At 49.6% G+C, this 15861-nt stretch overlaps 1 protein-coding gene across 1 annotated transcript in view; it reads left to right on the forward strand.

The window, feature by feature from the left end:
- The first annotated feature begins 2272 nt into the window (after positions 1-2272).
- Positions 2273-15861, forward strand: part of LOC136639148 (zinc finger protein 721-like) — a 37233-nt gene continuing 23644 nt past the window's right edge. Inside the window, exons 1-4 of the mRNA XM_066613161.1 lie at positions 2273-2317; positions 4981-5901; positions 7915-8041; positions 9157-10382. Coding sequence (XP_066469258.1) covers positions 5119-5901; positions 7915-8041; positions 9157-10382 — 2136 coding nt within the window. The 5' untranslated portion in view covers positions 2273-2317; positions 4981-5118. The remainder of the gene's footprint in view (positions 2318-4980; positions 5902-7914; positions 8042-9156; positions 10383-15861) is intronic.

Genomic DNA, 15861 nt, shown 5'->3' on the forward strand with positions numbered 1-15861 from the left:
TGGGTGGAGATACCACATGTGGCACAGACAAGATTTGAAGCAGGGAATTCCTGGTTTGCAGCAAGCGGTCCTGAGTCTGTGTATGTTTACTTAGAAGTAAACTCCAGCATGTTCACAGTGCAATCCTCTGCATGTCTATTCAGAAATAAGCTCCAATGAGTTTAATGGAATTTACTCCCAGGTGAGTATGTAAAGGATTGCAGCCTTAGTGGTAAAAATGGTAAAAGTTATCCCCAAAAATGTGGCAATGTGAAAAATAAATAAACATGCTCAGGAACACAGTCCCAGAATCCCTTCCCTCCACCCATCCCCAGCTCTTGGAGAGTAGTAATACTGCTTGGTTATCAATGGAAGAAGTAAGCCCCACATAACCCACTGAGATTTGCATACAGTAAGGCCACACCTTACAGACCTTGTGTCTACAGAGCTTGCGTCCTGAGTATAGTTCTGTACTGCAGCGAGTCATGGACTCTTCGCTCACAACAGGAGAGGAAACTGAACGCATTCCACATGCGCTGCCTCTGACGCTGCCTCTGACGCATCCTCGGCATCACCTGGCAGGACAAAGTTCCAAACAACACAGTCCTGGAACGAGCTGGAATCCCTAGCATGTATGCACTGCTGAAACAGAGACGCCTGCATTTGCTTGGTCATGTTGTGAGAATGGATGATGGCCAGATCCCAAAGGATCTTCTCTATGGAGAACTCGTGCAAGGAAAGCGCCCTACAGGTAGACCACAGCTGCGATACAAGGACATCTGCAAGAGGGATCTGAAGGCCTTAGGAGTGGACCTCAACAAGTGGGAAACCCTGGCCTCTGAGCGGCCCGCTTGGAGGCAGGCTGTGCAGCATGGCCTTTCCCAGTTTGAAGAGACACTTGGCCAAAGTCTGAGGCTAAGAGGCAAAGAAGGAAGACCCATAGCCAGGGAGACAGACCAGGGACAGACTGCACTTGCTCCCAGTGTGGAAGGGATTGTCACTCCCGAATTGGCCTTTTCAGCCACACTACTGAAGGTTGCCAACACAAGGCCACACCTGGAGTACTGTGTCCAGTTCTGGTTGCCGCATCTCAAAAAAATACAGTGGAACTAGAAAAGGTGGAGAAGGGAGCAACCGAAATGATTCCTGGGCTGGGGCACCTCCCTTACGAGGAAAGGCTACAGAGTTTGGGGCTCTTCAGGTTAGAAAAAGATGCGAGGGGGCATGATTGAGATGTACAAAATTATCCCTCTCACAACACCAGAACTAGGGGATATTCACTAAAATTGAGTGATGGGAGAGTTAGGACAGACAAAAAAAAAATTGCTTTATCCAGAGTGTAGTTAGTCTGTGGAACTCTTTGACACAGGATATGATGATGACATCTGGCCTGGATGCCTTTAAAAGGGGATTGGACAGATTTCTGGAGGAAAAGTTCATCACAGGTTACAAGCCATGGTGGGTATGTGCAACCTCCTGGGTTGGTTTTAGAAGTAGGCTGCCTCAGCATGCCAGATGCAAGGGTCAGGATGCAAGTATCTTATGCAGGTGGTCTTACGTGCCCCCTGAGGCATCTGGTGGGCCACTGTGAGATACAGGTTGTGTCTGCAACGCTCCATTCCATATGGCCGGAGTGGCTTCAGCCTGGCTAACTCTTGAGTTTTAGGCACGTGGACCAGGAACCTGGACCAGATGCCCCAGCAGGGCTCTTCTTATGCACCAGCAAGCATGCACAGGATTGCACTGTGAGGCTGCACCCATTGCACACTTATTTATTTTTATACCACTGTTCCTCCAAAGAGCTCAGGGCGGTGTACACGGCTGCTCCCTTCCTTTTGCCCTCACAACAACCCTGTGAGGTAGGTGAGGCTGAGAGAAAGTGACTGGCCCAAGGTCACCCAGGAAGCTTCGTGGCTGAGGGGGGATTCGAATCTGGATCTTCCAGGTCTAAGTCCACCTCCCAAACCACTACACCACCCTGGCTCTCACCTCCAGTAAGTGAGCCTTATGGAAGGCAATGGGGCTACCTTCCCAGCAAACATGCATAGGCTTGTCCTGAACATGCATCCTGAACATTTCATCCCTATGAAAGGACTGCATCCAATGCTCCTACTTGGTCCATTGATTGTCATGGACCAGGAAGGTTGCAAACCAAAAAATTCATTCTTTGCTGGCAGGCTAAGGGTTAAAGTGAGCGAGACGGGACTCCTAGAGAAGCTCCTTCCTTCCAGGAAGTGACTGATGACTGAAGGTGCCCTTCTCTCCCCACCCTTCTGAGCATCTCTATGGTGCTCCTCTTGCCCAGCCCAGAGGGAAGCTTCAGGTTGGGAGGGAACAGGTGAGTTGAAAGAGCAAGTGTGGGATGTGGAGGCAGTGGAAGGGGTGGGAAGATGCAGATGGGGAGGTAGCCTTTCAGCAGTTGGGCAAGAGCCCTGGAAGGGCAGGGAGGACTGGGTTGGCTTTGGAAGACTAGAGCCCTGCTGGGAGACCCATCAAGTGCAGCATCCCAGGTGCAAGAGAGCCAGCTGGGTCACAGGTGACCACAGCCAGGGCACGAGGCCCACAGTGTCTCTGCTATGGCTTGCTCCTTCACAAGCAGTGATGCCTGATGCGCGCAGGTGTGTCGCGCCACCGAACATGGAGGTTGCATGGTTGGCTTGAAACCTGCACATCCTGCCATTGTCGTTGAAAGGGACCAACCAAACTCCACAAAACAGTGTTTCTTTACCAGTGGCACAGGTACCACCAGTGGTATGTGGGGTGAAGTCTGGTGGTACTTGTGGACCTCCCTGCCCGAACATCTGCTGGCCGGCGGCAAGATGAGTGCATAACAAACTTCAGTAGAAGGCTCGGCTTGGTGGGTAGAGCTCCAAAGCATGCTTTTCATTCACACACTCTGGAAAGCCCTCCTGTACCCCCCCCAGCCTCTTATTGGTGTTTGTCATGTCACACGCGGCCTCTCCATTCAGAAGTAACTGGCAATTACATCATCACCATTTACTTCTGGTGGTCCTTCGAATAGGTGGGTCATCCAAAGTGGTATGGTGGGGGTAAACGGTGAGTAACGTTGCCATAAAACGTAAAAAAAACAAAAACGATACTGTGAAATTCATAGTATGAGTTAGCGCTTGGGATCAGAGGCATAACTAGGGCGGTTATGAGGGGCACCTGCATCAGGTGCTATGCCAAGGGAGGGATGCAAGGCAGTCACTTTTGGGCTCTCCCCAGAGGAGGAGGCGCTGGTGGCTTCACGCCCCATGTTCCTTCTCCTGTGGAGGTGCCCCCTTTGGGGTGTGAAGCTGTCAGCGCCTCCTCCTCTGGGGAGAGCCCAGAAGTGACATCACGATGTCATGTGACATTGTGACATCACTGCCCCCGGGTGCCTGGGCTTCTAGTCACAGCCCTGCTTGTGATTTTTAACCGTTGATACACTGACCCTCTGTGAACGTGTCCACTTCCATTTCAAAAAGCTCCCCTGTGGCCATCCCCAAATCTCATGTGTAGAACGTTAACACATGTTAAAAACACACTGTGTGAAAAAGTTGTCTGTCCTGAATCTGTTGATTTGTTGCTTTACATGCATACAGTCCCAGGTTCCCTCTATGCCATTGCCAGTGAAAGGCATCGGGTGGCAGGTGTTGGGTGAGGGATTTTTGCCTGAAACCCTTCCCAGCTAGAAGGGACAATAGATGGGCTTGGCCATGCTCCTCTGCTATGATTTGTTCCTTCATAAGCTGCATTTAAACACGGAGGCAGCACTAGGGATGCGTCATTCAGTGCAAATGCTCATTGCGTCGCCCCCATGATGGACTTCTTCCTGTACCAGACCATACAGAACCCATTACAATATCATATGCACAGCTTAAATGTGGTGATAGCACTAGGGTTGGTGTCACCCCCATGAACTTAATTTATTTTAATATATAACAGTGCAAGTCACCCGACAAATCAGTAACTAGCAAGAAAAACCGTGGTCAACTTGATGACACTCATATAACTTCATAAGAGCTCTGGTATTAGCTTTGATGCATGGAAATGAGAACTGATTCATACTAACATCTTACTGGTTCCCTGCTGTGTCACAATAACGCCTCATTAGCACGCGGAACAATTAGGACACAATCCTAACCAACTTTCCAGCACTTGACATAGCTGTGCCAATGTGGTGTGCATTTCATGCTGCAGTGGGGAGGTAGTCAAGGAGGCCTCCTCAAGCTAAGGGCATGTTTGGTAACACTTCGGGGGCTGCATTGCGGCTAAGTCAGTGCTGGAAAGTTGGTTATGCCTGTCTTCTCGGAAGTAAGTCCCATTATAGTCAATGGAGCTTACTCCCAGGAAAGTGTAGATAGAATTGCAGCCCCAGTCTCATTGGTCGGTTTCATTTTTTGGTTACATAAGGCAGTTGTGTTTTCCTTTTCTGGTTATTTGGCCATAACTTTTGATAGAATACAGATATATCAATGCTGTTTGTTTCATTGCATTCTGCATTAAAGCACACATATCGAAAGATGTATAACATGATGGCATTATTCAAAAATATCAAGATTTTTGCAATTTTTGGCCGGTAGTGGTGTCATCACCACCCCACGACATCACCTGGTGTGGTCCACACCCCCTTAGCAACGCCACTGTTCAAACGTATTGCGTCTCTGAACATAGATGTTTCATTATTTATTTGTTTGTTTAAAAAAGATGTATAGTCTGACTCAGTGGCTTCATATATTGCCAGATTATAGTTTGGGAAGGGCCAGTTGCTCATTGGTAGAACACCCAATTTGTAAGCCCCACTTTCAGATCCTGGTGTCTCCAGGAAGGGCTGAGAAAGGCCTTCATCTGAAATCCGCAGCATCTCCTAATTTTTTTTGAAGCAGAATCAACTAGCAGGTGATGGGACTTCTCAGCCTGATGCAACCCTGGACAGCAGGTTTGCTGTACTTAGATGCTGCCAATTTCCCATATCTGGTCCATATGTTCTCTCTGATTTGTGATTCTGTTCTTCAGGTTGGAGCAGCAGACACACTAGACCATCCAGGGTTTGCCACCTGGAGACATTGTCAACGTCACCATGAATTAATCACAGGACAGTAACCATCTGCTCTGTGCACCAGTTTAAACCAGTCCTGGGAGTTAAGAGTGAAAATGGCTGAGGAACACAGAAATGCAGCTGTTGCAGGTCTCCAGTTGGATGCTACACTTGAGCAGAGAGTGAAGGTGGAAGCACAGGATCCAGAAAACTCTGAACTGGGTCTAGACAAAGGCCCTCATGTCATCCATTCTGGGAGTATTCAAGAATTCTGGGATGTGACTGCGCTGGAACAGGTGAAACGGGAACCAGGAGTGCAAGAGTGCTGGGAGGCCCAGTGGCAGCGATTCTTGAAGGCCGTGCAGTCTCCTCATCCTGACCAGGGACACACACACTTGCTGGGGCTTGTACCAAGGAATGAGTCTGAGTCTGTTTTATCTCCCGTTGAGGAAATGCCAGGTACAGACCTGCAGTCTAAGCCAGAGAGAGCAACCCAGCTCTTGCCTGACGCCAGCAAAGATGACCCAGTGTCTGCCAATAGTGTTTTAGCCAACAACAAGACAGGCTGCAGGAAAGTGAAGGAGGAGATCTTGGACGAGGGCTCGGCCAGCTTTGACGCAGAGCGCCGGTGCTTCAGGCAGTTCTGCTACCAGGAGGCGGAGGGGCCCCGGGAGGTTTGCAGGGTGCTCCAGGAGCTGTGCCATCAGTGGCTGCAGCCAGAGAGGAAGACGAAAGACCAGATCCTGGAGCTGGTGGTCCTAGAGCAGCTCCTGACTATCCTGCCTGAGGAGATGCAGAGCTGGGTCAGGGATGGTCACCCAGAGACTTGCTTTCAGGCAGTGACCCTGGCCGAAGATTTCCTGCAGAAGCAGCAAGTTTGCGAGAGGCGGGACCCACAGGTGAGAGCATTTCAGTCCAGCCAATAGCAATGAAAATGGGAAAGATCGCCTGGATGTCTAACAGCCAGGAGCAGCTCTTCTTAATCATATTGTTTGTGCATTTTATTGGTCACTGGCTTAAATACTATATTTAATAGGGAATTAGACAAATACATGGAGAAGAGAACTATCAAGGGCTTTTAGGCATGGCAGCTAAATACAACCTCCATGTTCAGAGGCATAAGAACATCAGAAGAGCCCCGCTGGATCAGGCCAAAGGCCTATCTAGTCCAGCTTCCTGTATCTCACAGTGGCCCACCAAATGCGCCAGGGAGCACACAAAACAACAGGCACAACCTGTGTCCTGGCGCCCTCCCCTGCATCTGGCAATCTGAAGTAGCCTACCTCTAAAACCAGGAGCTTGCGCATACCTACCATGACTTGTAACTCAAGACAGTGACTTGTAACCTGTAGGCAGTGTACTGAATCCCAGTTGCTAGGGGACAAATAGCAGGCAACAGCTGCAGCCTTCATTCCCGGCTTCCCAGAGGCTTCCCAGAGGCATTTGGCAACCTGTGTTGGACCTAGGCTTTATAAGTCCTAGAACCTCAAACTGTGCCTGGCCCATAATAGAGAGCCCTTGCAGATACGGACTTCTTGCAGACCTTGTGCTACTGGTGATTCAGTTCACATCTGAAGGGGCCTACCACTGTCTCCACCAACTAATTCTTCTGAACAGTTTTCAAGCGTAGCACCTAAGCATTTGGGATGGGATTGTCCTCTCCGACCATTGGGACAACGTTCCTAACAACACAGTCCTGGAACGTGCTGGAATCCCTAGCATGTATGCACTGCTGAAACAGAGACGCCTGTGTTGGCTCAGTCATGTCGTGAGAATGGATGATGGCCGGATCCCAAAGGATCTCCTCTATGGAGAACTCGTGCATGGAAAGCGCCCTACAGGTAGACCACAGCTGCGATACAAGGACATCTGCAAGAGGGATCTGAAGGCCTTAGGAGTGGACCTCAACAAGTGGGAAACCCTGGCCTCTGAGCGGCCTGCTTGGAGGCAGGCTGTGCAGTATAGCCTTTCCCAGTTTGAAGAGACACTTTGCCAGCAGTCTGAGGCAAAGAGGCAAAGAAGAAAGGCCCATAGCCAGGGAGACAGACCAGGGACAGACTGCACTTGCTCCCGGTGTGGAAGGGATTGTCACTCCCGGATTGGCCTTTTCAGCCACACTAGACGCTGTGCCAGAACCACCTTTCAGAGCGCGATACCATAGTCTTTCGAGACTGAAGGTTGCCAATACATAGGTCCTTTTTGGTTGGCAACCTTCAGTCTCGAAAGACTATGGTATAAGCCTACAGCAGCCAGTATTCCCAGGTGGTCTCCCATCCATGTACTAACCAGGCCTGACCGTGCTTAGCTTCCGAGATCATTGGGCATCTGCAGGGTAACAGTTGCTTTTCATTTTTCCCCTGGGGGCTGGGGATAAGAATAGGCCCTCAGTTTTCCCCTGGGGGCTGGGGATAAGAATAGGCCCTCAGTTTGGCTGTACTTGTCGTAAGAGGCGACTAAACAGCCACCGGGTAGATGGGACTCGTCAGCCTGGGAAGGCAGCTCATCTGAGAGAAGGAAAACTCTGATCCCAAACCTCCACTGCCTTGTGGCTACATCCAATTATGGAAAAGGCTTCAGGAGTCAACCTTGAGGCAAAATCCGGAGCCGGAGTCCCTGAGGCAGTTCATGGCTGAACACAGTCACGTTCTGGCAACTCCTGCAACGCCGCTGGAACCAACTGCATTGGCTTCTGCCTTTCCTTTGGACCATTCCAGCGACATGGAGAGGGGGGATTTGCTGCATGGGTAACAGCCTATCCTCCATACCTACTTTACCCAGGCTTCGCGAACTGGAGAGGACACTCTGTTCCGGAACCATTCAGAGCGCGACACCATAGTCTTCCGAGACTGAAGGATGCCAACAAACAGGTCCTTTTTATTCCATGCTAACTGGGATTCCTGATGCTCTTTCAGGTATTGCGGCCAATCAAGTCAGAAGCTGATGACTTCCCCAAGGCAGAAAGGGGTCCATCGGACTCTGATGAGGGGCTACTCTTCCAAGAGATCAAGCAAGAGGATGGAGGTGATGCCACTTCCCTGGGTAAGGTTTGCTTAAGATGCTGTGAATTTCCTAAGACAGGCTAACTATTCCCCCCCCCTTCGATAGAGCAGCGGTGGCCAAACGTGCTATCACTGTGCAACGGAAATGTGGATTCCATTTGGACCACATCTTACTGTTCTGCCTGGGAGCCACGTGTAGTCCTCCTTGATCTGGGGACAGGGATGTTCTGGGCAGTCACGTCTGCCCAGTCGTTCTGTTGCATGGCCTTCTGGGACGCCAGGCAGCAGACACAACCGCCCAGAGTATCCCTGTCTCCAATCAAGGAGGACTACACACAGCACCCAGACGGAATGGTAAGGTTTGCTCTCCGGGCAGACAGGTTCGTCCAAACCCTGGATCCAGCCCCCCGGGCTGGGGTTCAGAGGGCCCTGCAGTAGAGTTATTACTTCCATAACCAGTGGCAGAGCGCAAGGCTTTATATACCAAAATTTGTATGTTCAATCTCCAGCTAAAAGGATCTTGGGTAACAAGGCTGGAAAAGGTCTCTCTTTGCCTGCAACTTCAGAGAGCTGCTTCTGAATAAATATATAATCAGCCTTTCTCATCCGCAGTTTTCCCATTCACGGATTTGACTAATGGCCACCATGGATGAGAAGGGCCCTTCCAATCCTAAATTTAAAAAAAAAAATAGCATCCCTTTAAATTGCTTTTTAAAAAACTGCTTTTCTTACCACCATAGAGCGGCAGGCACAAAGTCTCTGGCAATTAGAACGGCTCTTTCCAGGTCATGCCGAGGTCAGGGCCCCCTCCCTTGGCCCTTAGTCACCCCAGAATGCAATGAGGAAGTGTTTAATAACTTCCACATTATGTAGTGCAAAGAAATAGCTGTTCTAATTGCCGACTACCTGTCTGCCACTCTACAATAGTAAGAGAAGTGAGTTATAAACCACAATTTAAAGCCTAAATTTTAGACTAAAAAATGCCTAAAATTTTTTTTTTTTATTATTTTATTGGATTTGACTATCCTTGTGGATGCCAAGGGTCAACCTGTAATTCCCTACTTTTGAACTCTTTCCCAGTGTGTGATTTGGTCTGAGGTCTCCTTTCCTCCTCTTGGTGAAATCTCTTGTGTAAGCCTTCTCTCTTCATTCCAGCAGGTGGTGAGAAGGTATTCTGGAAAGAGAAAAATCAACCAGAAAACTCTGGAGCAGTTGAGCTGCATTGGACACAGCCCAGAAGAGCAGAACCCCAATATTCTGATCCAGGAGAAGCTTCAGGGAACCAGCAGGAAACTCATCTCAATAATGAGCAGGACCAATCCATTCATTTTCAACAAGGTTATGAGCAGTTCTGTGAAATGCCTGCCCAGCCAAGGATTCTCAAAGGTGAGATGTGCATTGAGTGTGGCAAATCCTTTAGATGCAAGGCAGAACTTACTGAGCATCAAAGAATGCATTCTGGAGAAAAACCATACACGTGCACAGACTGCGGGAAGAGTTTCTGCCGAAGAAATGTCCTGGTTGCTCATCAGAGAATACACACTGGAGAGAAGCCCTTTAACTGCTCAGGCTGTGGGAAAAGCTTTAATCAGCGATCACATCTGACTGCACATGAAAGAACCCACACCCAAGAGAAACCATTTGCTTGTCCTGATTGCGGGCAAAGTTTTAGCAGGAGAACAGGGCTTGTTGCTCACCAGCGGATCCACACGGGAGAGAAGCCCTATAACTGCCCAGACTGTGGGAAAAGCTTTCGGCAGAGATTTGACCTCATTCGTCATCAGCGAATCCACACAGGAGAGAAACCACACGAATGCCCTGACTGTGCCAAAAGCTTCCGGAACAAATCCGCTTTCCTGGTTCACAGGCGGATCCATACAGAGGAAAAACCCTACCCATGCTCAGGCTGTGGGAAAAGCTTCCGGCATCGCACCAACCTCCTTGCGCATGAAAGAATCCACACGGGAGAGAAGCCATATAAATGCCCAGACTGTGGGAAGAGCTTCGGCGATGGCTCCTCTCTTATGAAACATAAGAGAGCCCACACAGGTGAGAAACCGTACAAGTGCTTGGAGTGTGGGAAAAGCTTCTCTCAGAACGCTGGACTGATTCAGCATGAGAAGATCCATACGGGAGAGAAACCGTACAAGTGCCCAGATTGCTCCAAAAGCTTCCGAGACAAATCGGCTTTCATTGTGCACCGGAGGACCCACACGAGGGAGAAGCCGTACTGTTGCTCAGGCTGTGGGAAGAGCTTCAGCCATCGCTCAAATCTTCTCAAACACGAAAGAATCCATACGGGAGAGAAACCGTATAAGTGCCTGCAGTGTGGGAAGTGCTTCACTCAGAAGCCGAACCTTCTTGTGCATGAGAGAACCCATGCAAAAGGGAAAGCATAAAAGTGGTCAATGTGGGGACACCTTCAGACTTTTCAGATCTTACTAGGAGGAGGAAATTGCTTTAGAAAAATGGTCAGATTTGCCGCATCTCCAAGCAATTCCTCTGAAACTATCAAATGTGTAAGGGAGAGTTCAGCAGAATTGTTGATTTAAAATAATAATAATGATAATAATGTATGGTGTCAAACATTGCTGTGGCGTAGTGGTTTAGACTAGGACAGGTAAAATGGTGTAGTGGTTAGAGTGTTGGACAGGTGAGGTCCTGGTCAAATCCCAATCAGCCATGATACTTAATTGGGCCAGTCACTATTGCTTGGCCTAATCTACCTCCCAGGGTTGATGTGAGAGTAAAACAGGGATCCAGAATGGTGCAGATGTTCAGAAGTTGGACTTCAACTTGAAAGATCCAGGTTCAACTCCCCACTCAGCCATGAAGCTTCCTGGGTGATCTTGGGCCAGTTACTATCTCTTGGCCTCGCCTACCTCACATGTGAGGATAAAAGGAGGGGAGGAACTATGTACACCACCCTGAGCAGCAGGTTTCATTCTTCCTACCTGAAATCCCGAGTGTTTGCAGATGATTCTGGGGTGGGAATGTATTCTGGTGTGCTGGAAATGTCACCAGGACTGTCATGTCTTAGCATCATACCACTGGAATGGAGCACACAACCCCTAGCACTTCTCCAGTGGCCATGCATTGCAAGGGAAATCTCTAGCAGTGGGCAAGCTAATGTGCTGGGGTGGTTGTCTGCCGTGTGCCAGAAGAAGGATGATGGGAAAGGATGGGCTGCTGTCCCAGCCTTCAGGATTCTTTTGGAAAAGTCAGGATCTAGACTGGCAGAATCTAGGCCCTGTAGGGCACAGTCGTAACCAACTTTCCAGCACTGACCTAGCTGCAATGCAGCCCCAAGTTAAGGTTAACTTGCCCTTACCTTGAAAAGGCCCCCTTGACTACCTCCCCACTGCAGGATCCAGGGCATGCCACATGGGCACAGCTATGTCAGTGCTGGAAAGTTGGTTAGGACTGCGCCCCTAGTACCCCAAAACAGAGTCATTCTTCTGGCTTTATAACCTTGTGCTTTGCAGTTTCCTTATTGATTCATTTCTTTTGGAAAGTCTGTCTTCAGTGAGCTTGTTGGAGCTCAGGCTTCCCAGAAGCACTGAACTGGCCACAAAGCTGGATTTCAGGTCTGATTTAGCAAGATTTTTCTTAGATTTTTCATACTTATGATGAAAACGTGTTTAGGCCTACTTTCAAGTGAGTTGGGTCCTGGAGATTGAAAAAAAAAGCCCTATGCAGAATCTAGACCAACTATACAAGAAATATGTATAGGTGTATACAAGAAAATGAATGTGTAAGGGGTGGTGTCAAGAGGACTGTGCCAAGGAAGCATTTGGATTTGGTATAGAATTCAGCAAGCTCAGAATTTCAATGTGTAGTTAAAGCAAAGAATTTGGTTGCTAATTCTCCACCCTCATGATTACTGCAGTAGGCTTGACCAAGTGGAGTGAGCAGTGACATTTCTGAAGCTGAGGGATGGAGAACTCAAGAGGGTGGGAGGGTCTAAATCAGCAGGTCCTTGCTCCCCTGCACAGCGCCCAGCGCAGTAGTGTTTTGTTTTCATTGGCGTCACTTGTGTGTAGCACCAGATTTGGGTTGCCTGTTGTGTACCGTGACTTTCTTTTTTAAAGAAACCAACAAAGAGATTGCAGAACCCTTTTGTGTCACTTCTTGGGATGTGGGGAAAGCATAAATGGCAGATCTTGCCAGATGAAGCATCAGAGGGTTCGTGGAGAAGCCACACTGATAGCAGTGAAAAATGACCATGTGGAATTCTGTGCCACTGCAGACTGTGGGATTGGTGGGGAGGAGAAATCGATGTATGCTTGTTGACCAGAAAAGGACATGAAGATATTTTTCATAGAATCATAGAGTTGGAAGGGACTCACAACACTATCTAGTCCAAAAACAGCAATTTAACTGAAGCCTTGCTTTGTAAGATTCCTAAATCATACCTGTGAAGTTCCTCTTCCTCCATCTAGCTCCGTTTTGGCAACCGTGACTGGCAGTGGTGTGGTTCCAGACATTGGTCTTACCAAGTCTACCTGGAGATCCTTGGGTAGTGTCACCCCCATTGGCCCCAGGAAGCCAGATGGCACACGGGAGGATGTCCAGCAGAACATGATCCAATGGGCAGTCCCACACTTACCCCATTCCCTGCCACCCTCAGTGACACTTCATCTGCTGGCCCCACACACCACTGCTTTCTGCCCAAGCCTGCCCCCCCCCACTTCCTGCCATTAGAAAAGAGCAGCAGTGGGAGGCAGGGTGAAATAGAAGTGCCTGCTCTAGCTAGGAAAGAGTAGCAGAACCGATGCCAGCACTCCCTTCCCCCGCTTCTCTTTTCATACCACAAGAGCAGGGGTGGCTGACCAAGGCGGGTAGCATCAGAGTTGCTTGTGGGGCAGTGGTGGCAGCATCAGGTCAACTGCCACAAAGATGGATGAATGGGGGAGGCAAGGATGTAAGGAATGCGGGGGTGAGAAAGCAAATTGGGTGGCACCAGGCCCGGCTGTGGGGTTCCACGTGGAAATTCTGTGTGCCACGCAGATATGGCTAAGCTGTGGCCCCTTAATCCAGCGATCTTCAGCATTTTCCATCTTACTGATAAGGTTCTAAAATTGTCAAGGCACGCCATCCGTTTTTTGACAATTGACAAGGCACACCATGCTGCTGGTTGGGGGGGGCGCTCACAACCCCCACTGGCCCTACTAATAAATGGCCCTCCCCCAAACACATGCAGCACATTTGTGGACAATTTGTGCCTCGCCAGCGTCCCTTTACAGTTGCGGCATTCAGGTTGCAGAACTTCCTACCTTGGGGAGGCCAACTGGGCCCCTCTTCATTGGCATTTTTTTGTTTCCCTGCACCCTTGGCTTGATTTCCTCTTTTGCAGGCAAGACACTTGAGCGGAGGGAGAACAAGCACCACTGCACAGGCACCACAAGCATGTCCCTGGATTCACTTGTGCACACTGGGATTTCACCGCCAACACCCTCCAGCTGTCCCTATTTGCTTCTATTTGTCCCTGATTAAGTCACTGTCTCTACGCTTGCCTTTTGCAGGCTGCCGTGTCGACATCTTGTCCTTGTGAGTTGCCAGTTTTGTCATTTTTTCAGGGTTCTGCTCTGTGAGACGGCACTGATTCAGGGCTCAATCCTATGCATGTCTACTCAGAAGTAAGTAACGTTATAGGGCTTGCTCCCTGGTAAGCATGGCTAGGATTGCAGCCTTACACAGCTACTGGAAGGAGGCTGGGGGGAATCAGCAGGCTGGACTTGTGGATTTCAGAAGGGGTTCCCCCCTCACCCCTCTTGATCACTGCTCCCCCAAATTCTAGGAGCTAAATCTCTGAGTGAGTTCATGCAGTTTGACTCTAGCAGCCATGTAGAGCAATGCAAAGCATCTAAGCCCTCTCATAAGAACAGCCTCACTGGATCAGGCCATAGGCCCATCTAGTCCAGCTTCCGGTATCTCACAGCGGCCCACCAAATGCCCCAGGGAGCGCACCAGATAACAAGAGACCTGCATCCTGGTGCCCTACCTTGCACCTGGCATTCTGACATAACCCATTTCTGAAATCAGGAGGTTACGCATGCACATCATGGCTTGTACCCCGTAATGGATTTTTCCTCCAGAAACTTGTCCAATCCCCTTTTAAAGGCATCCAGGCTAGATGCCATCACCACATCCTGTGGCAAGGAGTTCCACAGACCAACCACACGCTGAGTAAAGAAATATTTTCTCTAGTATGTTCTAACTCTCCCAACACTCAATTTTAGTGGATGTCCCCTGGTTCTGGTGTTATGTGAGAGTGTAAAGAGCATCTCCCTATCCACTCTGTCCATCCCCTGCATAATTTTGTATGTCTCAATCATGTCCCCCCTCAGGCGTCTCTTTTCTATGCTGTAGAGGCCCAAACGCCGTAGCCTTTCCTCATAAGGAAGGTGCCCCAGACCAGTAATCATCTTAGTCGCTCTCTTTTGCACCTTTTCCATTTCCACTGTGTCTTTTTTGAGATGTGGCGACCAGAACTGGACACAATACTCCAAGTGTCCCTCCCCTGATGCTGTCACCAGGATCCCCATCACTATTAATTATATAGCTCCTCCAGTGAGCATGTCACAGAAGGAAAAGGCAGGTCTCTGCCCCCAAGAGCTTACAGTCTGGATAGCTGTATGCCCCTGTTTTCATCTGCAAGTGATGGAAGGCATGAGATTTCTGATTTGTGGAGTTGGCCCATCCTTAGGGCTGCAGTCCTATATAGGTGGTTACTCGTGAGCAAGTCACATTTAACTCAGTTGGGCTGCCTTTGGAGTGGATGCATCCTAGGGCTGCTCCTGTGCCAGGAGCTCCCTCTCTGCCAGGGACTCTGGGAATTGTAGTTCTGAGAGAGGGGAAGCCACGATGATGACAGAAGAGAAAGGGGTCCTTTGTGTGGGAGCCCCCTCCCCTGCATTCCCCAGGAACCCTGGGAATTGTAGTTCTGGGATGGATGGTGCTTTCCCATGGAAGATGCTCCTACCCCCCAGGAATGTCTATGCAATAGATCAAAGCATCCCAACACACCCCCACCCCTGCCTTTCTTTCTCCCAGGAACTGTGCAAACTGATGGATGGAGCTGCATGAAGACTCTTCCAAGGGAGGGACCTACAAGGACCATTTCCTAAGCAAAGGGAGGGGGTGGGTGGGTTGCAAGGGGGAAAGTCACTTCCTGCTCCGCCTCCCCTGGGGGAAACTGACACAAAGTAGCGCTTGGAATGTGTCATCAGGAGCTTCTGCCACCTGGTCCTGGGCATCAGGTGAGTTGAAAGGGGATGGAGATGGGAGTGAGACTGGGCTGCGGTGCAAGACAAGAAAAGCCTCTGCTGATTCCTTCCCAGTGGAAGGAAACTCTGGCTAGTAGTATTGTTTTGTTTGATCACCAGGAAGTGTGGTGGATAGGGAGGCAGGTGAGGCAGAGCCTCCCCACTGGAGTCCTTCGAAAAGCATTGCCACTCTGCGAGGCACCCAAGCACCCACAACCCGAGCACAAAATATTTATTTACTCAGTGTGTAGTTGGTCTTTGGGACTCCTTGCCACAGCATGTGGTGATGGCATCTGGCCTGGATGCCTTTAAAAGGGGATTGGACAAGTTTCTGGAGGAAAAATCCATTACGGGTTACAAGCCATGATGGGTATTTGCAACCTCCTGATTTTAGAAATGGACTACATCAGAATGCCAGATGCAACGGAGGGCACAAGGATGCAGGTCATGTTTTGTGTGCTCCCTGAGGCATTTGGTGGGCCACTGTGAGATACAGGAAGCTGGACTAGAAGGGCCTGTGGCTGTTCTTATGTTCTTAAGCCACGTGCAGAGCGAGGGGGGGGCAGAGGAGACAGCAGGCAGAGCACATGGG

This window comes from Tiliqua scincoides, chromosome 2 (genome assembly GCF_035046505.1).
Source record: "Tiliqua scincoides isolate rTilSci1 chromosome 2, rTilSci1.hap2, whole genome shotgun sequence".
NCBI classification, from domain to species: Eukaryota; Metazoa; Chordata; class Lepidosauria; order Squamata; family Scincidae; genus Tiliqua; species Tiliqua scincoides.